The 19928-nt window shown below is 36.1% G+C and overlaps 1 protein-coding gene across 33 annotated transcripts in view; it reads left to right on the forward strand.

The window, feature by feature from the left end:
• Nucleotides 1-19928, forward strand: part of CCDC91 (coiled-coil domain containing 91) — a 410464-nt gene that overhangs the window by 265147 nt on the left and 125389 nt on the right. For 20 of the 33 annotated variants that reach the window (XR_007470043.1, XR_007470045.1, XR_007470046.1 and 17 more), the window contains 4 exons: nt 5811-5903; nt 5992-6060; nt 13847-14023; nt 19157-19192. Coding sequence is in view for 24 of the 33 variants with exons in the window: in XM_049694211.1 (XP_049550168.1) it covers nt 5811-5903; nt 5992-6060; nt 13847-14023; nt 19157-19192 (375 nt within the window). In the remaining 9 variants the exon portion in view is untranslated. The remainder of the gene's footprint in view (nt 1-5810; nt 5904-5991; nt 6061-13846; nt 14024-19156; nt 19193-19928) is intronic. The other 13 variants (XR_007470044.1, XR_004483806.2, XR_007470048.1 and 10 more) reach the window with 2 other exon arrangements.

Genomic DNA, 19928 nt, shown 5'->3' on the forward strand with positions numbered 1-19928 from the left:
TGGTAAATGGATAACAGTATACCTGAACATGAGCTTCTCTGATTGCTTAGTCTAAAATTTGATATACAAAAAACTACGTATGATTGTGATTAAATCTGTTTACAGTATCTCCTATGACTCACATTACAGGAAAGAAGAGACTTTTTTATATTTCTTTTTTTTTTTACAGGAATCAAGTAAAAACCACAGAACCTCTATATTTGAGTATATATCAAACATTTTTCTCTTGGAAAAATTTCTTCCAAAAGAGGGGAAAAGCATAACCCATTTCTGAGTGCCTTTTGTTTTAAGCTAAATTTCAAAGGACTGTCCTTGATACCCTTATATTAAGCAGCTGCTCTGTAAGATTAATGGGACTCTGTGGTTTGCATTTATTTCTTCAATTTGCTTTAAAAATTACTAAAATTTCAATATAATTTTAAGAAGCAATCAATAGAATATTTTAGATAAACAAAATATAATAAACTCTTCACTGTTCTTGAATGAGATTTACTGGTTTAGATTTCAATTAATTTTCATAGTGCCTCTCAAAATGTTGTAAGGCTATGTCTTGCAAATTCTATAGAAAGTATCTCTGTTTCGAAATTATAAATATTTGAAAAGAGTCGTATGATAAATGTTTTCATTGGTTCAATTTCGGCTCTGAGGTACGTAACAAAAGGTGTTCAGAACATCCTCACCTTGGAATGGTCAGCTAGTAAGGTACAAAAGAATGTACTGACTATCTCTTATATCATCAAAATCCATGTGTGCCATTTCCAGGGTGCTGAATGTTAATTGAGACAATTAAGCAATTCTCTGTTGAGGCAGACGGCAGAAGTAATACAGGCAATCTCCAGATATACTTCATACTTTATTTTAGATATAATAAAGGGAGTCTGAAACCTTTTTGGCCAAAGCTTGATACTTTATAATTTCTAGCTTATTGTGATTAAATAACTAAAATAATATCTGGCCCAGAGAGGAAAGACATTGCTACTTCTGGAAGAATATGTCAATGAACAAACCTCAAATCCAGCGCACCTTCTACTACTGTCCCCTATAAAAACTGCAAAAAGAGCTCCAATCATTTTCCTTCTTGTACAGACAATACTAGTAATAGTTGAAAAGGAGTAGTTATAGTATCAGAAGTAGAAACATTTGTAAAGATGTTCAACATGCTTAGTCAATAGTGAAATGCAAATAAAAACCACATGAGATTGCCAAGATGACTATAGTAATAATAATTTAAAAAGCAGAAAGTAAAATATTGTAAAGAATATGGAAAGATTGGAACCTTTGTACATTGCTGTATTGCGAATATTATTTATTGATATTTGTACGTGAATGTTTAGCAGCATTATTCATAATTGCTGAAAAGTGGAAACAACTCCAGTGTCCCTCAACAGGTGAATAGATAAATAAAAGTGGTATGTATGTACAGTGGAATATTATTCAACCATAAAAAGGAATGATGTTCAGATACATACTACAACACTGATGAACCTTGAAAACATTATACTGAGTGATATAAGCCAGATACAAGGGACAATTACTGTTTGATTCCATGTATATGAAGTATCTAGAATAGGCAAATTCATAGAGATGAAAAGTAGATTAGAGGTTGCCAGGGGCCGGGATGAGGAAGAATGGGTTATTGCTTAATGGGCACAGAATTTCTGATGAGGATTATGAAAAAATTTTGAAATAATGATGATGGTTGTATGGCATTGTGAGTATAATTAATGCCACTTGTCCATTTCAAATTGGTGAAAATGGAAATTTTTGTTATATATATTTTTTACCAAAATATATAAAGGAAGTACAAGTAGTAGTGTAATAATATCACTTAACATTTAAATTTTACTATTTAACAGGCACTGTCCTGAGGTGTTTATATGTCGTAAACTATCTGTTTCTCACTGTAGACATATTTTATCCACAAATAGTTAATATTAGTAAATGAAAGGCAAGAATATTGTACTGTAATAATTGAGGTCTTAATTATTATGGCCACCTTCTCTTTTATTGCCATCTGTTCCTGTAAAAGCACTTATAATTAGTTGGACCTCCAATGCCCCATGGATACTGAGGGATAACTGTATTTTTTTTCTATTAGAACTTTTTATTTAAAATTTGTATATTTTTAAAAGTTTATTTCTACTTATTTATTTATTTCCAAATCATATTTGGTACTTCCTACTTTTAAAAAGTTACGTGTGTTTTGGGAAAAAATTAGTTGTTATGGTATTTGTTGAAGAAAATTTGTTTTATAAAATAGTTCTACAAGTCAAATATAAGAAAATGTATTTATGTTTCCTGGATTGTCTATTAGACATTAATGTCCATGAGAGCAGCATCCCTGGAAACTAGTACACTGTCAGGTGTTGGTACACACCAAGCAAATATTTCTTGTATGATGGTTGGGAAAAAATGCATTAGCAAATTTATAAATTTACATAGAGAGATGGACAAGTTGGTAGGGAAATGATATGTAATAATTTACAAATTAGTATATGAGGGTAAACTTTCCTTTAAGACAATTTAATTTAAAAATAAGATATTAAAATATATAGTTGAATTTCTACCATGAAGACTTATGATTTAATTTATAATTTAAACAATTTTAAGAAAGAAAAGACCAATAGAAAATCAACATTTATAGGATATTGTTCCAGTGGAACAGTTTCCTTAGTTAGCTGCCATTATAGTCCATGATTCTGCTCTCTAGGATCATCTCCCTCATCCCTTGTCCTGCTATTGTTTGTAATTTGGTATTTTCTCTCTGGAGTACAGTTTGAAGGTATGCATCAAAATATAAAACATGCTCAATTTTCAACCTGCTCATACTGCTTCTAGGAATTTTTCGTAAGACTGTAATTCACAGGTTCACAAAGATGCATGCATAAAAATCAAGATTTTTTTTAAATTGAAATATTGCAGACAACATGAATGTGTGTAGATAGCACAATGATAAAATGTAAATTTAATTTAATAAAACAAAAAATAGCATAGTTGTATTTATATAGAAATATGTCAGTACCTTTCTTGAGTGCAAAAGATTACAGAACAGTATTATAAACATATTATTTTAAATGTTTATGTATATCTATGTATTTAAATACACAGAGAGCTCTCCAGAAGGTTGTTTGTCTAAGTGCTATCAGTGATTTTCTTTGGGTAATGGAACCCTGGATGATTTTCACTTCTTTACATTTTTCACGGTGAATGTATGTGATTCTTACAAAAACAGTATATTTTATTGAACTTTATATGGTTCTTCTTTTTTTGTTTTTTGCGGTACGCGGGCCTCTCACTGTTGTGGCCTCTCCCGTTGCGGAGCGCAGGCTCAGCGGCCATGGCTCACGGGCCTAGCCACTCGGCGGCATGTGGGATCCTCCCGGACCGGAGCACGAACCCGTGTCCCCTGCATCGGCAGGCGGACTCTCAAGCACTGCGCCACCAGGGAAGCCCCTATATCGTTCTCGATTAGCCACTTATGGATCATTCACTTTACAAATTAACTGTTTAAGACATAAACTTTTGCCACACCATTCAGCATCTTTCTGAGTCATCTTTCCTAATATCAACTGATATTTATTCAAAAAATTATCTTATTTTAATATTATTCTGAAAAGAACAAAATCAAAAGCATAGATTATTCAAATTCTTTTAAAGCCAAATGGAAGTGAGGTCTTATCAGACATACTACTTATATTATGTAGCTTTAGTAACTAGGTAATAGTGGCACTGCTTTTATCTATTAAGTGATTACTACTGCTGAACATGAGTGTGCAGATATAATTATTGCTAAAGCTCTTCATTTGAGAGCTGGTAAATTACTTAGCCTCTCTGGGTCTCAGATCACTCATCTGAAAATGAGGAAGAATGTCATCTGATTTAGCAATCTGTTGTGTTTAATATGGTACAACCATATGTAAAGCACTTGTAACAGTGTCTGAAACTTTAAAGTGGTCAAAAAAGTTAGCTATTTTTAGCTATCTATCTATCTAAAGTAAAGTCAGTCACTTGTATTTTCTCAAGTAGATCTGTGCTTTTACTTAGGGTATATTTTATGTAGGATGCTTCTTTCAAATGATAATGTGAGGTTTATTTTGGCTCAAACAAGCTCAAAAATAGTCTTCTATTATAGTATACTGTCAGAATTAAGAAATGAAGCTCAGGAATGAATTTTTATTGCATTGTCATTGTCATTGCATTGTCATTTTTAGCTAATGTTATCCTCTTTGACTAGTTCTTGTTGGACCCCTGGAAAAGCATGGCCTACTTATAGTTAATTACTTATTGATTAGTCTGACTTATTAACATAACAATTCATTTTAAGGAGAAATCATTTTCAGAATTATTGATGACTCTGAGAACTTTATTTTGCAGTTTAATTCCAATAATTTTTACTTGTTCTGTTTTTGTTATGTTTACTCCCATCGCAAAGCCTAAATTGAATATTTTCAGTCTCATATGAGAATTGTATGATATTTATCATTTTGAAATCTAATTATTTGCCTGGTAAAACACATTTTATCATGCGTGTTTTATAAATAGGATTAGGTATTGTTTCTGACTATGAAATTCTGTGCGCCTCTAGACTTTCAAAGAATAGAACATTAAAGTCTCAGTTATTATTACATATCTTATGCTAAGCCTACTGATTTATTAGTCAAATGCTTTTCACAAATTCATATGGTACCAATAATTTCCCATCACCATGTCATGATTTATATCACAGTTTGGATTTGTTTTTAAAGAAAAACCACATTTTTGTAATTTTTCTTGTTTTCTTGAAACATAAAGATAAAAACATTAAAATTAAAAACAGGAATAATAGATTATCTTAACTTTCTATTTGGTCACTTACTCTCAATGTAGACTGCCTGCCTAAAAAATGTTTTAAATCAGAACAACTTTGAATGATATAGATCTGTTTTAAAATATTGGGTGTCAGAGTTGGTTTATATTTAAAGGAGGCTTCTATGTAAATGGCATTCTAAGTCTGAGAAAATATCTTACTTGCCTTTAGTAACTGAATGAGAAATCTATGTGAGTAGGAATATGTATGTATATGTATATATGTATATGTATATGTATATATGTTTTGTTTTCCCTAAGAGCACTGTTCAGAACAAGTATCTGGCTTATCTGTGTTGAAGATATTGAGGCTACAAATGTTGAACTTTCTTAAGAAAACTTCATTCAAACTCCAATTGTCTAGTCCATGATAATTAGCTGATGGCTCTGTGTGCTTTTTCATTAGTACATTGGAATAAAAATAAATACATGAACTTTATATTCTTTAACATTAGCTATCACATAATATTCCTTTGACCATTTTCATAGATTTATTTTTTTGAATCTATGGTAAAATCTTGAGATGAGAACAGTCATCTTTCAATTTCTGTAACAGTGCCTTACTAGAAACACAAATAATCTGTTAAGATAATTATTCATCAGGCAAACATCAGTTATAATCTGATTGCTCTCTTACTGCAAGCTAATAATAATTTTAATGAGTAAATTTTCCAAATTTAATTTTAGGAAAGGACATTTTATCATTTTCTGATTCACTTCATATTTGGAATGTTTTTAAATTAGATCTCATGTCATGTACTTTATTGAGTTTGGGGGCGAAAAAAGTATGTCTTGACTGATGGAAGAAAGGTGAATTCAGGTTTTTTGGCTCCTAAGCCTTCATTTTAGCAAACTTTCTTCTTTCCTCTAGTAACTACTTCAAATGAATTCTACCAGCTGTTCTCCGTGTTGATAGATTATCAGTCTCAGAGCCATAATCATAACGCAGTTATCTTTCCTTGTAGCATCAGAGGCTCCTTGAAATGCTTGCCACAGAGAAGGAACTGTTAAAAGAAAAAATAAAGGAAGCTTTGACTCAGCAATCTCAAGAACAGAAGGTAATACTTTAAGTTTGCTTGGACTGTGGAAAGAATGTTCTGTTACCTCAAATAATACTTTAATGTCTAGCTGTCTTATCATTTACAGGAAATATTGGAAAAATGTTTGGAGGAAGAAAGGCAAAGAAATAAAGAAGCATTAGTATCTGCTGCAAAGGTATTTCTCTCTGAAAAGTTTATTCTGTAGCTTAATTTCAATTATAGTTCTACTTTTGTTATGATTACCCCCACCTCAAAGCCTAAAATGAATGTTGTTGGTCTCATATAAGAATTGTTTTTGTCATCTTTATGTCTAATTATTTGCCTGGTAGAGACCCATCAGTAACAATCAGTTTCTTTGTAAATAAGTGGAATTAACAAACTGAGTTTATTAATGGTTAGTCAATCTACATTTTTTTTTTTTTTTTTTTTTTTGCGGTATGCAGGCCTCTCACTGTTGTGGCCTCTCCCGTCGTGGAGCACAGGCTCCGGACGCACAGGCTCAGCGGCCATGGCTCACGGGCCTAGCTGCTCCACGGCATGTGGGGTCTTCCCAGACTGGAGCATGAACCCGTGTCCCCTGCATCAGCAGGCAGACTCTCAACCACTGCGCCACCTAGTCAATCTTTTAAAAATATTTCATTCCAGAAAAATCAAAAATTTTTTTTCTTCTTCTACTGTTCATATTCCTGTTAAATTTGCATTACACAAGATAATGATGATATTGAAATGCTTTACATTTAGATTATTAATCACTTGTTTAAAATAATATATCTACATAGGAACACTAATATCCACTTGGTATTTGATAGATATCATACAAGTAATGAGTGTGTGTGTGTGTGTATGTGTATATGTATGTATGTATCAAGGTATGTGGTTTTTAAAGTCAACTTTGAAATAGATCATCTGGGTAGTATATTCATAGATGTTAAATATATGTATACTAATATATACATATGTTGACCTGAAATACACTGTCAGATATTTGTCCAGCAAAAATGGGTTTATTCAGGATTAGGAGAGCATTGCAATTTGGGGTCTGCAACCATGGCAAGCCATGTACAAGTTCCCACATGACAAGGAGAACACTTTTTTTTTTTTTTTTTTTTTTTGCGGTACGTGGGCCTCTCACTGTTGTGGCCTCTCCCGTCGCGGAGCACAGGCTCCGGACACGCAGGCTCAGCGGCCATGGCTCACGGGCCCAGCCGCTCCGTGGCATGTGTGATCTTCCTGGACCGAGGCACGAACCCATGTCCCCTGCATCGGCAGGCGGACTCTCAACCACTGCGCCACCAGGGAAGCCCCAAGGAGAACACTTTTATAGAGAGGAAAGGAAGTTGTGAGGGCTACAGGAAATACAGAGTCCATGGGTTTTCATTGGCTGAGTCGCTGCCAGGAAAGAAGAGGAGTCTTTCTTCTTCCTGTTGGTCTCTACTATAGTTGCAGGACATGAGAGTTCCCCCTTAAATAGATCTCCTGACACTATTTAATTGAGATTTCTGTTTATGAATTTTTTACATTTTCCCCTTTGATCAAGACCTTTTTCTGAAAGCACCACTGATCGAGAATCAAGGTTACTAGTTTTAGCTCTTTTTTGTCCCTCAATTCTGGGTGTGGTGTCTCATGTCAGAGCGAAAGTGCAGATTGGAAAACTATTGCAGTCACATTCAAGTAACGAGGAGGGGTAGGAGGGAGACCTCTTAGGCAGTTTTCTGAAGTCCATATCTTATCAAGATTATAGACATTGGAGATCATCTGAAGTGTTATGTCATCATCAAAGGTTTGGTGACAAACTTCTAAGAGGCCTGGCCTGGGTATCTTGGGAAAGCTGTCTCATCACATGTCATCTGCTTCATTTCTGGGAAATCTTTCAGGTCACCAGATGATGTACAGGTCCAGTCAGGGTTAGGTGCTTTCTTTAGGTGTGTCATGTGAATCCAAGAGTCTATTCCTTGTTGTTTGGTGGCACAAGGGTTGGTTATGAGTGCCTGATAGGGGCCTCTCCAGTGAGGTTGAAGAGCATTCTTTTGGAAGTGTCTTTTCCAGTAGACAAAATCTCTAGGTTGCAAGACGTGATGCTTAAGGTCATCATCTCCCAAGGGCGCACTGTGAAAAGATTGCTCTACCAGGGCATGGTTATTTTTAATGGAAACAACTAGGCCTTTGCAATATTGGAGTATCTCTCCTTTTATCAGTTGTGCGTCAAAAGAGGCAGGAGCCAAGTGCATTGGGTGTCCTGTGACTATCTCAAAGGGTGAGAGTTTACGAGTTCCAAAAGGAGTGGATCTGGGATTTAGAGGGCCAACAGCAATGCTTTGGGCCAAGGTATCTGGAGGGCCTCTACAAATTTTTCTAACTGAATCTTAATAATGCTGTTAGTGCATTTAACTAAACCAGAGGATTGAAGGTGGTAAGCATAGTGAAAACGTTGTAAAACTGGCCAAACAGCGCAAACTTGTTGAAGCACCTAGCCAGTAAAATGGATTTCTAAATCACTATGATGTTTGAGAGGAGCTCCTCAGGTAGGGACAATCTTTTCCAAAAGTACTTTAGCCCCAGAAGAGGGAGTAACCGGTCTGCAAGGGAAGGCTTCTTTCAGTCTACTATAAAATCTACAGACCATGACTAAAACGTGAAGTTCATTAGCGATCCCCACTGTTTGAACCACAGCACGGACTGCTTTATAGTAGTGGGGTTGAACACCGAGATTGTGCCTTTGGTGTCAGAACAGGAAGAGGTTCATCCTCAATCAGGAGAAATATTTCTCCACCCCGATTAAGAGGGAGAACTGGGAAGAGCCCCTATAATTCCTCAAAGCCCTGTTATTGAGAATTGAAAGGACATTGGAAAGGCTGGTTAGAGGACTAAAGGCACTCAAACACTTAAATTTGTAACAATCTTTCCCAGTGTCCTGGCTTTTTGCAATAATAGCAGAAACTGGGAAAGTTTTGATTTCATTCAGGAATCTTCATTTGCTGGATTTGAAGATTAAGAAATATGGTGTTCTTCCTTTTAGGTGACTCATGTGGAGTGTGAGAGAGCTGGTTTGCTAGATTAATTAAGTCTGAACTAGAGATAGTTTTCCATTTCATCCTAGTCCTTTTTACTAGAAGGGAAAATGTCCCAGTCCAGCCTATTAATAACAGAGTTAAAAGCTGCCCGGGTGGAATCAACATCTGAGGGAAGACCAGAATTTTCTTTAGAAGCAGTCTGAAGTCATGTAGTAGTCATGAACAGGTTCATCCAATGTTTGTGTGCAAGGCTGGATTCTGTTCCAGTCAACAGGCTTTGGTAAAGCCCTAGGAATTGCTCGATGAAGCCACCTAGCGATTGCCTGAACCTGACCATATAAGTTAGACCTTTCAGGATTTTCCCAATTAGCAGTTTTCATCCTATGCTGGGCCTGGCCTTAACCAACAAGTATATGAACCAGCTGATATGAGTCAGAGAAACAAGGTTGATAAGTTTGAATGACTATATTAAATTCCTCAGCAAATCTGTGAGGATCTTTGGTTTATTTTGGGAAAATACTTGACTATGGCTTGCAGTTCAGCTTTAATCCAGAGAATATAGGAAATTAAGAGTTGAACTTCTGGATCCTCAGAAGGCTTAATTTTATAGGGAAAAATTCTGAAAAGTTCAGAGGGAAAGGGGGTGGGAAGAGTTTTAGAGAAAAGGAGAAGTTTGACAGGATAATTAGTATGGGGTATAGAGGAGGCATCAGCGGCATAGAAGGGTGGGAGGAAGATGGCGCCAGAGGCACAGTCTGGCCACGAGGATGCAAGGATGAGAGACGAGATGGTACCAGAGGAAGCCAAGGAAGAAGAACCTGAGGCTTTGGGAGCCATTTCATCTTTCTTTAATTGCTGGTTTGCCTCAGTTAATCTTGAAATCTTATTTTGCAGAGAGAGAGTTTTAAGCTTCTGATAATATTGGGAAGCCTTAAGATACCAATCGAAATAGGCATACCATTCAGTTCTGGAAATTTTTGAGCTATTGTGATCTAATTCAGTTTTAAGGAAATTAAGTTTGGGGATTCCAAAAGTTTCCCATAATGGCCACTGATTTTTTTTTTTTTTTTTTTTTTTGGTACGCGGGCCTCTCACTGCTGTGGCCTCTCCCGTTGCGGAGCGCAGGCTCAGCGGCCATGGCTCACGGGCCCAGCCACTCCGCGGCATGTGGGATCTTCCCGGACCAGGCATGAACCCGCGTCCCCTGCATCGGCAGGCGGACTCTCAACCACTGCGCCACCAGGGAAGCCCGGCCACTGATATTTTAACTTGCCTTTGGTCAGGTCGGTCCTTTTAGTCAGAAGTGAGCATGAAGGGGTAGGAACTATGGTTTTTAAATACCAGTTTGGCTGGAGTCCCTGTAGGGGTAGCACCCTCAAAATACTTAGTTAACTGGGATCCCATTTCTCAGAGGTTTTTCTCTAGAATCAAAGAACAATTTTCAAACAGCTTAAATAACTTACAGCTCAAAAAGCTTGCAAACTAATACCAGCCAGTTCTAAGGAGACAGCTTGGTGCTAAAGGAGCCAGGCCAAAGGCTTTTACAGGCAATTTCCAGAGAATAGCCCCTTCCAAAGGAAGAGGCCGAAGGCTGAAAAACCAATACACTTTTCAGTGAAGAAATCCCTATTCCCAAAGGAATGGGCTGAAGGCATTTCCAGCCAGCTTCGGTTGAAACAGTCTTATCTCAAAATCAGACCAAAGTTGCAAATGCATGCAGAAAAAGGCCTTAGCCAGAAAGACAAAACCTTAAAATAGATTCTGAATAAAACCTGGAGAGCTTCAAACACAAAGAGGGCATGAGCTTGGGTCTAGGAGAAAGACGTACCTTCAAACTCCAAGGTCAGCAAGAAAGCAGTGAGTAACAGTGGGCTCAGTTGTGGGTACCACATCTGTTCAATAGCCCCAGAGCCTTCGGAGGTCTTCTCTGGTCCCCATATGGGCCACCAAAGTGTTGACCTAAAATAAATAGACTGCCAGATATTTCAACAGCAATAATGAGTTTATTCAGGAACAGCAGAGAATTGCAGTTTGGGGTCTGCAACCATGGTGAGCCACGTGCAAGTCCCCATACAACAAGGGAGAATGCTTTATCAAGGGGAAAAGGAAGTTGGGAGGGCTGTGGTAAACAGAGTCCGGGGCATTTCATTGGCTGAGTTCTTGCCAGGGAAGTAGAGGAGTCTGTCTTCTTCCTGTTGGACTCTGCCATTGTCGAAGCACTTATAAGGTGAGAGCTCTGCCTTATGGTCCCCTGACACTATTTAATTGAGCTTTCTGTTTATTAATTTTTTAACGCAAATATGGCACTGAGTGTTGAGTTTGGGATTTAGATTTAAATTTAGTAAACAAACGTTGAAAGTCTCATAGGTACAGATCACTGTGCTGAGGTGGATGTTCAAGAATGACTATGATTTTGTCTTTCTTAAAGAATTTACAATCAGGTAAATAAACATTGTTTATGTACTAATAAGGTAAGAAGGAATGCATTAAATTATTATGAGTATATAGATAGTATTTCCATGGCATTCATAGGAGGGTTTTTTTTGTTTCATTTTGTTTATTTATTTATTTATTTGGTTGCGCTGGGTCTTAGTTAGTTGCGGCATGTGGGATCTAGTTCCTCTACCAGGAATCGAACCTGGGCCCCCTGCATTGGGAGCACAGAGCCCTAGCCACTGGACCACCAGGGAAGCCCCCCATAGGAGTTTTTGACAATAAATTTCTTTTGAACTGAGACTTGAAGGATGGCTAACATTCTGAATAGTGAGATTGAATTTTATTCCATAGGTAAGTAGAGACACATTGAAATTTCTGAGTATAGGTGGGTCATAATGGTAACTGACATTAATTTTTGGGAAATTGGAGCAAGAAAGGCCAAAGGCAGGGAAAGAATTAACAGAGTGCATCTGAAGTTTGCATAAGACAGAAATAGAATAGTAGTAGTAGCTTGGAAAGGAATGAAATAGGCAAATTCTAGAAGTAGTTAGGAGATAGAATCAACATGTTTGGTGTGGATGAGGTGGCCAGTTTGTGAACTGCCAGAATATTCATTCAGCAGCAACATAGAAAGTAATACTATTTCCTTGATACAGAGTTTGAGCTGCCTGTGATATATCTAGATGATAAAGTCAAGTAGGCAGCTAAATCTACATGACATTTACAGCTCAGTAGATAGGAATCTCCTGAAGATATTAATATGGGTTAGTATAATGGGTTTTTTTGTTTTTTGTTTTCCAGCAGAGAGATGGTAATAGTAGCCATGGAAATTATTGTCATGTATAATTACCTCAAAGGAGTAACAAGTAGAGTAACAAGTGGTCCAAGTTCTTAGCCGTGAAAGAACTCCAAAATTTAAAATCCAGAGGAAGGACGAAGTTACAAAGAATTGAAAAGACTCAGCAAAATGCATAGGAGAAATATAAGCAGCAGGCTCTCATGAAAACCAAGAAAAGAGAGGGCTTCACAAAATCAGAAATAATCAACTATATAGAATGTTGCTTTGAGGTCATGAAAGTAAGGATTAAAACAAAAAATATCGTTTGGTTTAAACAACATGGAAGGCATTGGTGAACATAGTAAGAGAGTAATTTAGGAGGAGAATTGTGCAATAAAATAGGAGTTCAAAAAATGGTGACTGTCAGCTTTAATGACTTTTGTCAAATTTAGTTGTGAACTGGAAGCAAGAAAAAAAGTGGTAAGTCTCTCAGGAGTGGGAGGTCGATGGACTTCACTATGTACGATGGTTTCTTGAGGAAAATTCTTGTGCAGCTGTTTGAGTTGCAACTGAAATAGGCTCTTTTTCCATGGAACGCCATTTTACTGAATTAGTAGGGTTATACAGACTTTAGTATTTGGCAGACATTTTGTCCAGAATAAGCAGAGTGAGCCCAGCACCTTAAGGACAAAAACTGACAGTTCTTGTTGCCAATGATAAAATTCGAGCTTTAAAAAAAAATTAGAATTTTAGAAAATTTATTTCTACTTTTTAATAAAGACTCTTCTGATGAGATTGATGGTGTTATTAACAAAAATGTGGCTTTTTTGGTTATAATATAGTGAAATGTGTCAACATCTGGAGGAGATGCATAAGTCATTGAATCAATGTTTGCCAAATAAAAAATGTTTAAAAAATATGTAAAGGATTCATTCAAAATGCAAGAAAAGATTGTAATGTAACAGAGTACAAAAAGTTCATTGACATGATTTTATTCTTCTTATTGCAACTTGCCTTTAAGAACTACCCCTTGTTACGTTTTGGTGTGGAATCAGAAAGAATATCTACAGTAATCTCAACTGGCTACTAAATAATTCTTGCTTTTCTTCTACATATATTTGTGAGGCTGGGTTTTTCTTATATACTTCAACTAAAAATATCATTACAGATTTAAAACAGAAGGCAGGTATAAGAATCTAGGCTCTCTTCTATTAAGTCAGATAGTAAAGAGGTTTAGAAACATTCTTCTCACTTTTTAATTTTGGAAAAATGTAGTTATTTTTCATAAAATACAGTATAAATATATAATGCACTTACTGTTATTAATTATAAATGAATTAATAAATAAGTATTTTCTCTTGGTTTGAATATCTAATACGGTAAATCTTAATATGTATAACCCATGTAAACAAAAGCTCTTAGAAGTCCTCTATAATTGTTAAGAGTATAAAGAGATCCTAAGACAAAATAGTTTGAACACTGCTACTTTAGGCCAAGACTTGGTTTCTTTGAAGTTTAGAAATGCCATGGAAATAAGTTGGTTATTTGTGTAAAAACAAATAATTAATTTTATTTTACAGCAGTTATTACATATGAGTAAAAAAAACAATGTCAGAAATAAACCCTATAGGATCAAAATTTTGAGTTTTTTAGGTTAACTCAAGTCTGTCTTATTCAAGGAACTATTGTGGTCACTCATTCAAATATTTTTGTTTTCGTCATTATTTGTTTTGAAGCTTGAGAAAGAAGTGATGAAGGATGCAGTTTTAAAAGCTGTAGAAGAAGAAAGAAAAAATTTGGAAAAAGCCCATGCAGAAGAAAGGGAGTTATGGAAGACTGAGCATGCAAAAGATCAAGAGAAAGTATCTCAGGCAATTCAAACAGCTATACAAGAGCAAAGAAAAATTAGTCAGGTTAGTAAAACTAGTTCTTTATAAATATTTTCATTTTTCTTATTTTTTGCAATATAAAGTAGCTTTACTATTATTTTATCATACTTAATCTTACTGGGCATAATTATTTTACTTTTGAGTATAATACTTTAACTGAATAATTTTTAATATATCTCTACTTTTCACATTTTTTTTTTTAGTTTCTCTTTTTTTAACATCTTTATTGGAGTATAATTGCTTTACAATGCTGTGTTAGTTTCTGCTTTATAACAAAGTGAATCAGCTATGCATATACATATGCCCCCATATCTCTTCCCTCTTGCGTCTCCCTCCTTCCCACCCTCCCTATCCCACCCCTCTAGGTGGTCACAAAGCACTGAGCTGATCTCCCTGTGCTATGCGGCTGCTTCCTACTAGCTATGTATTTCACATTTGGTAGTGTATATATGTCCATGCCACTCTCTCACTTTGTCCCAGCTTACCCTTACCCCTACCCATGTCCTCAACTCCATTCTCTAGTAGGTCTGCGTCTTTATTGCTGTCTGGCCCCATTTTTTTTGATTCCATATATATGTATTAGCATACAGTATTTGTTTTTCTCTTCCTGACTTACTTCATTCTGTATGACAGACTCTAGGTCCATCCACCTCACTACAAATAATTCAATTTCGTTTCTTTATATGGCTGACCATGTCCTGGCGATTGTAAATAGAGCTGCAATTAACACTTTGGTACATGACTCTTTTTGAATTATGGTTTTCTCACGGTATATGCCCAGTAGTGGGATTGCTGGGTCGTAAGGTAGTTCTATTTTTAGTTTTTTAAGAAGCCTCCACACCGTTCTCCATAGTGGCTGTATCAATTTACATTCCCACCAACAGTGCAAGAGGGTTCCCTTTTTTACACATCCTCTCCAGCATTTATTGTTTGTAGGTTTTTTGATGATGGCCATTCTGACCGGTGTGAGATGATATCTCATTGTAGTTTTGATTTGCATTTCTCTAATGATTAATGATGTTGAGCATTCTTCCATGTGTTTGTTGGCAATCTGTATATCTTCTTTGGAGAAATGTCTATTTAGCTCTTCTGCCCATTTTTGGATTGGGTTGTTTGTTTTTTTGTTAGTGAGCTGCATGAGCTGCTTGTAAATTTTGGAGATTAATGCTTTGTCAGTTGCTTCATTTGCAAATATTTTCTTCTGCTCTGAGCCTTGTCTTTTCTCTTGTTTATGGTTTCCTTTACTGTGCCAAAGCTTTTAAGTTTCATTAGGTCCCATTTGTTTATTTTTGTTTTTATTTCCATTAGAAGTGGGTCAAAAAGGATCTTGCTGTGATTTATGTCATAGAGTGTTCTGCCTATGTTTTCCTCTAAAAGTTTGATAGTGTCTGGCCTTACATTTAGGTCTTTAATCCATTTGGAGGTTTTTTTTAATGTATGATGTTAGGGAGGTCCAAATATCATTCTTTTACCTATAGCTGTCCAGTTTTCCCACCACCACTTATTGAAGAGGCTGTTTATTCTCTACTGTATATTCCTGCCTCCTTTATCAAAGATAAGGTGACCATAGTGCATGGGTTTATCTCTGGGCTTTCTATCCTGTTCCATTGATCTATATATCTGTTTTTGTGCCAGTACCATACTGTCTTGAGTACTGTAGCTTTGTACTATAGTCTGAAGTCAGGGAGACTGATTCCTCCAGCTCCATTTTTCTTTCTCAAGATTGCTTTGGCTACTCGGAGTGTTTTGTGTTTCCATACAAATTGTGAAATTTTTTGTTCCAGTGAAAAATGCCAGTGGTAGTTTGATAGGGATTGCATTCAATCTGTAGATTGTTTTGGATAGTAGACTCATTTTCACAATGTTGATTCTTCCAATCCAAGAACATGCTATATCTCTCCATCTATTTGTATCATCTTTAATTTCTTTCATCAGTGTCTTATAATTTTGTGCCTACAGGTCTTTTGTCTCCTTAGGTAGGTTTATTCCTAGATATTTCATTCTTTTTGTTGAAAAGGTAAATGGGAGTGTTTTCTTCATTTCATTTTCAGATTTTTCATCATTAGTGTATAGGAATGCAAGAGATTTCTATGCATTAATTTTGCGTCCTGCTACTTTACCAAATTCATTGATTAGCTCTAGTAGTTTTCTGGTAGCATCTTTAGGATTCTCTATGTATAGTATCATGTCATCTGCAAACAGTGACAGCTTTACTTCTTCTTTTCCGATTTGGATTCCTTTTATTTCCTTTTCTTCTCTGATTGCTGTGGCTAAAACTTCCCAAACTATGTTGAATAAGAGTGGTGAGAGTGGGCAACCTAGTCTTGTTCCTGATCTTAGTGGAAATGGTATCAGTTTTTCACCATTGAGGATGATGTTGGCTATGGGTTTGTCATATATGGCCTTTATTTTGTTGAGGAAAGTTCCCTCTATGCCTGCTTTGTGCAGGGTTTTTGTCATAAATGGGTGTTGAATTTTGTCTAAAGCTTTCTCTGCATCGATTGATGATCACGTGGTTTGTCTCCCTCAATTTGTTAATATAGTGTATCACATTGATTGATTTGCATATATTGAAGAATCCTTGTATTCCTGGGATAAACTCCACTTGATCATGGTGTATGATCCTTTTAATGTGCTGTTGGATTCTGTTTGCTAGTATTTTGTTGAGGATTTTTGCATCTATGTTCATCAGTGATATTTGCCTGTAGTTTTCTTTCTTTGTGACATCTTTGTCTGGTTTTGGTATCAGGATGATGGTGGCCTCATAGAATGAGTTTGGGAGTGTTCCTCCCTCTGCTATATTTTGGAAGAGTTTGAGAAGAATAGGTGTTAGCTCTTCTCTAAATGTTTGATAGAATTCTCCTGTGAAGCCATCTGGTCCTGGGCTTTTGTTTTTTGGAAGATTTTTAATCACAGATTCAATTTCAGTGCTTGTGATTGGTCTGTTCATATTTTCTATTTTTTCCTGGTTTATTCTTGGACGGTTGTGCATTTCAAAGAATTTTCCATTTCTTCCAGGTTGTCCTTTTCATTGGCATAGAGTTGCTTGTAGTAATCTCTCATGATCCTTTGTATTTCTGCAGTGTCAGTTGTTACTTCTCCTTTTTCATTTCTAATTCTATTGATTTGAGTATTCTCCCTTTTTTTCTTAATGAATCTGGCTAATGGTTTACCAATTTTGTTTATCTGCTCAAAAAACCTGCTTTTAATTTTATTGATCTTTGCTGTCGTTTCCTTCATTTCTTTTGCATTTATTTCTCATCTGATCTTTATGATTTCTTTCCTTCTGCTAAATTGGGGTTTTTTTTGTTCTTTCTAATTGCTTTAGGTGTAAGGATAGGTTGTTTATTTGAGATGTTTCTTATTTCTTTAGGTAGGATTGTATTGCTATAAACTTCCCTTTAGAACTGCTTTTGCTGCATCCCATAGGTTTTGGGTCATCGTGTGTTCATTGTTTTTTGTTTTTAGGTATTTTTTAATTTCCTCTTCGATTTCTTCAGTGATCTCCTGGTTATTTAGTAGTATATTGTTTAGCCTCCATGTATTTGTATTTTTTACAGATTTTTTCTTGTAGTTGATATCTAGTCTCATAGCTTTGTGGTCAGAAAAGATACTTGATACGATTTCATTGATACGATTTCAGTTTTCTTAAATTTACGAAGGCTTGATTTGTGACCCAAGATATGATCTATGCTGGAGAATGTTACATGAACACTTGAGAAGAAAGTGTATTCTGTTCTTTTTGGATGGAATGTCCTATAAATATCAATTAAATCCATCTTGTTTAATGTATCATTTAAAGCTTGTGTTTCCTTATTTATTTTCATTTTGGATGATCTGTTCAGTGGTGGAAATGGGGTGTTAAAGTCCCCTCCTATGATTGTGTTACTGTCGATCTCCCCTTTTATGGCTGTCAGTTTTTGCCTTATGTATTGAGGTGCTCCTATGTTGGGTGCATAAATATGTACAATTGTTATATCTTTTTGGATTGATCCCTTGATCATTACATAGTGTCCTTCTTTGTCTTTTGTAATAGTCTTTGTTTTAATGTCTATTTTGTCTGATATGAGAATTGCTACTCCAGTTTTCTTTTGATTTGCATTTGTATGGAGTATCTTTTTCCATCCCCTCACTTTCAGTCTGTATGTGCCCCTAGGTCTGAAGTGGGTCTCTTATAGACAGCATCTATACGGGTTTTGTTTTTGTATCCATTCAGCCAGTCTATGTCTTTTGGTTGGAGCATTTAATTCATTTACATTTAAGGTAATTATTGATATGTATGTTCCTATTCCCATTTTCTTAATTGTTTTGGGTTTGTTATTGTAGGTCTTTTCTTTCTCTTGTGTTTCCTGCGTATAGAAGTTCCTTTAGCATTTGTTGTAATGCTGGTTTGGTGGTGCTGAATTCTCTTAGCTTTTGCTTGTCTGTAAAGCTTTTAATTTTTCCGTCAAATCTGAACGAGAACCTTGCTGGGTAGAGTAATCTTGGTTGTAGGTTTTTCTCCTTCATCACTTTAAATATGTCCTGCCACTCCCTTCTGGCTTGCAGAGTTTCTCCTGAAAGATCAGCTGTTAACCTTATGGGGATTCCTTTGTGTGTTATTTGTTCATTTTCCCTTGCTGCTTTTAATATTTTTTCTTTGTATTTAATTTTTGATAGTTTGATTAATATATGTGTTGGTGTGTTTCCCCTTGGATTTATCCTGTATGGGACTCTCTGTGCTTCCTGGACTTGATTAACTATTTCCTTTCCCATATTAGGGAAGTTTTCAATTATAATCTCTTCAAATATTTTCTCAGTCCCTTTCTTTTTCTCTTCTTCTTCTGGGACCCCTATAATTCGAATGTGGTGTGTTTAATGTTGTCCCAGAGGTCTCTGAGACTGACCTAAGTTCTTTTCATTCTTTTTTCTGTATTCTGCTCTGCAGTAGTTATTTCCACTGTTTTATCTTCCAGGTCACTTATCCGTTCTTCTGCCTCAGTTATTCTGCTATTGATCCCCTCTAGAGTATTTTTAATTTCATTTATTGTGTTGTTCATCATTGCTTGTTTCCTCTTCAGTTCTCTAGGTCCTTGTTAAATGTTTCTTGTATTTTCTCCATTCTATTTCCAAGATTTTGGATCATCTTTACTATCATTATTCTGAATTCTTTTTCAGATAGGCTGCCTATTTCCTCTCCATTTGTTAGATCTGGTGGGTTTTTATCATGCTTCTTCATCTGCTGTGTGTTTCTCTGTCTTCTCATTTTGCTTAACTTACTGTGTTTGGGGTCTCCTTCTCACAGGCTGCAGGTTTGTAGTTCCCATTTTTTTTGGTGTCTGTCCTCAGTGGTTAAGGTTGGTTCAGTGTGTTGTGTAGGCTTCCTGGTGGAGGGGCTAGTGCCTGTGTTCTTGTGGATGAAGCTAGATATTGTCTTTCTAATGGGCAGGTCCATGTCTGGTGGTGTGTTTTGGGTTGTCTGTGACCTTATTATGATATTTGGCTGCTTTACTGCTAATGGATGGGGTTGTGTTCCTGTCTTGCTAATTGTTTGGTGTAAGGTGTCCAGCACTGTAGCTTGCTGGTCGTTGAGTGGAGCTGGGTCTTGGCGTTGAGATGGAGATCTCTGGGAGATTTTCACCATTTGATATTACATGGAGCTGGGAGTTCTCTGGTGGACCAATGTCCTGAACTTGGCTCTCCCACCTCAGAGGCACAGGCCTGATGCCTGGGTGGAGCACCAAGAGCCTTTCATCCACACAGCTCAGAATAAAAGGAAGGGAAAACAGAAAGAAAGAAAGAAAGAAGAAGATATAACAAAATAAAATAAAGTTATTCAAGCTAAAAATCAGTATTAAAAAAATTTATAAAGTAATAAATAATAAATTTAAAAAAGAAAGAGAGAAAGAAGAGAGCAACCAAACCAAAAAACAAATCCACCAATGATAAC

Source organism: Orcinus orca, chromosome 11 (genome assembly GCF_937001465.1).
Source record: "Orcinus orca chromosome 11, mOrcOrc1.1, whole genome shotgun sequence".
NCBI classification, from domain to species: domain Eukaryota; kingdom Metazoa; phylum Chordata; class Mammalia; order Artiodactyla; family Delphinidae; genus Orcinus; species Orcinus orca.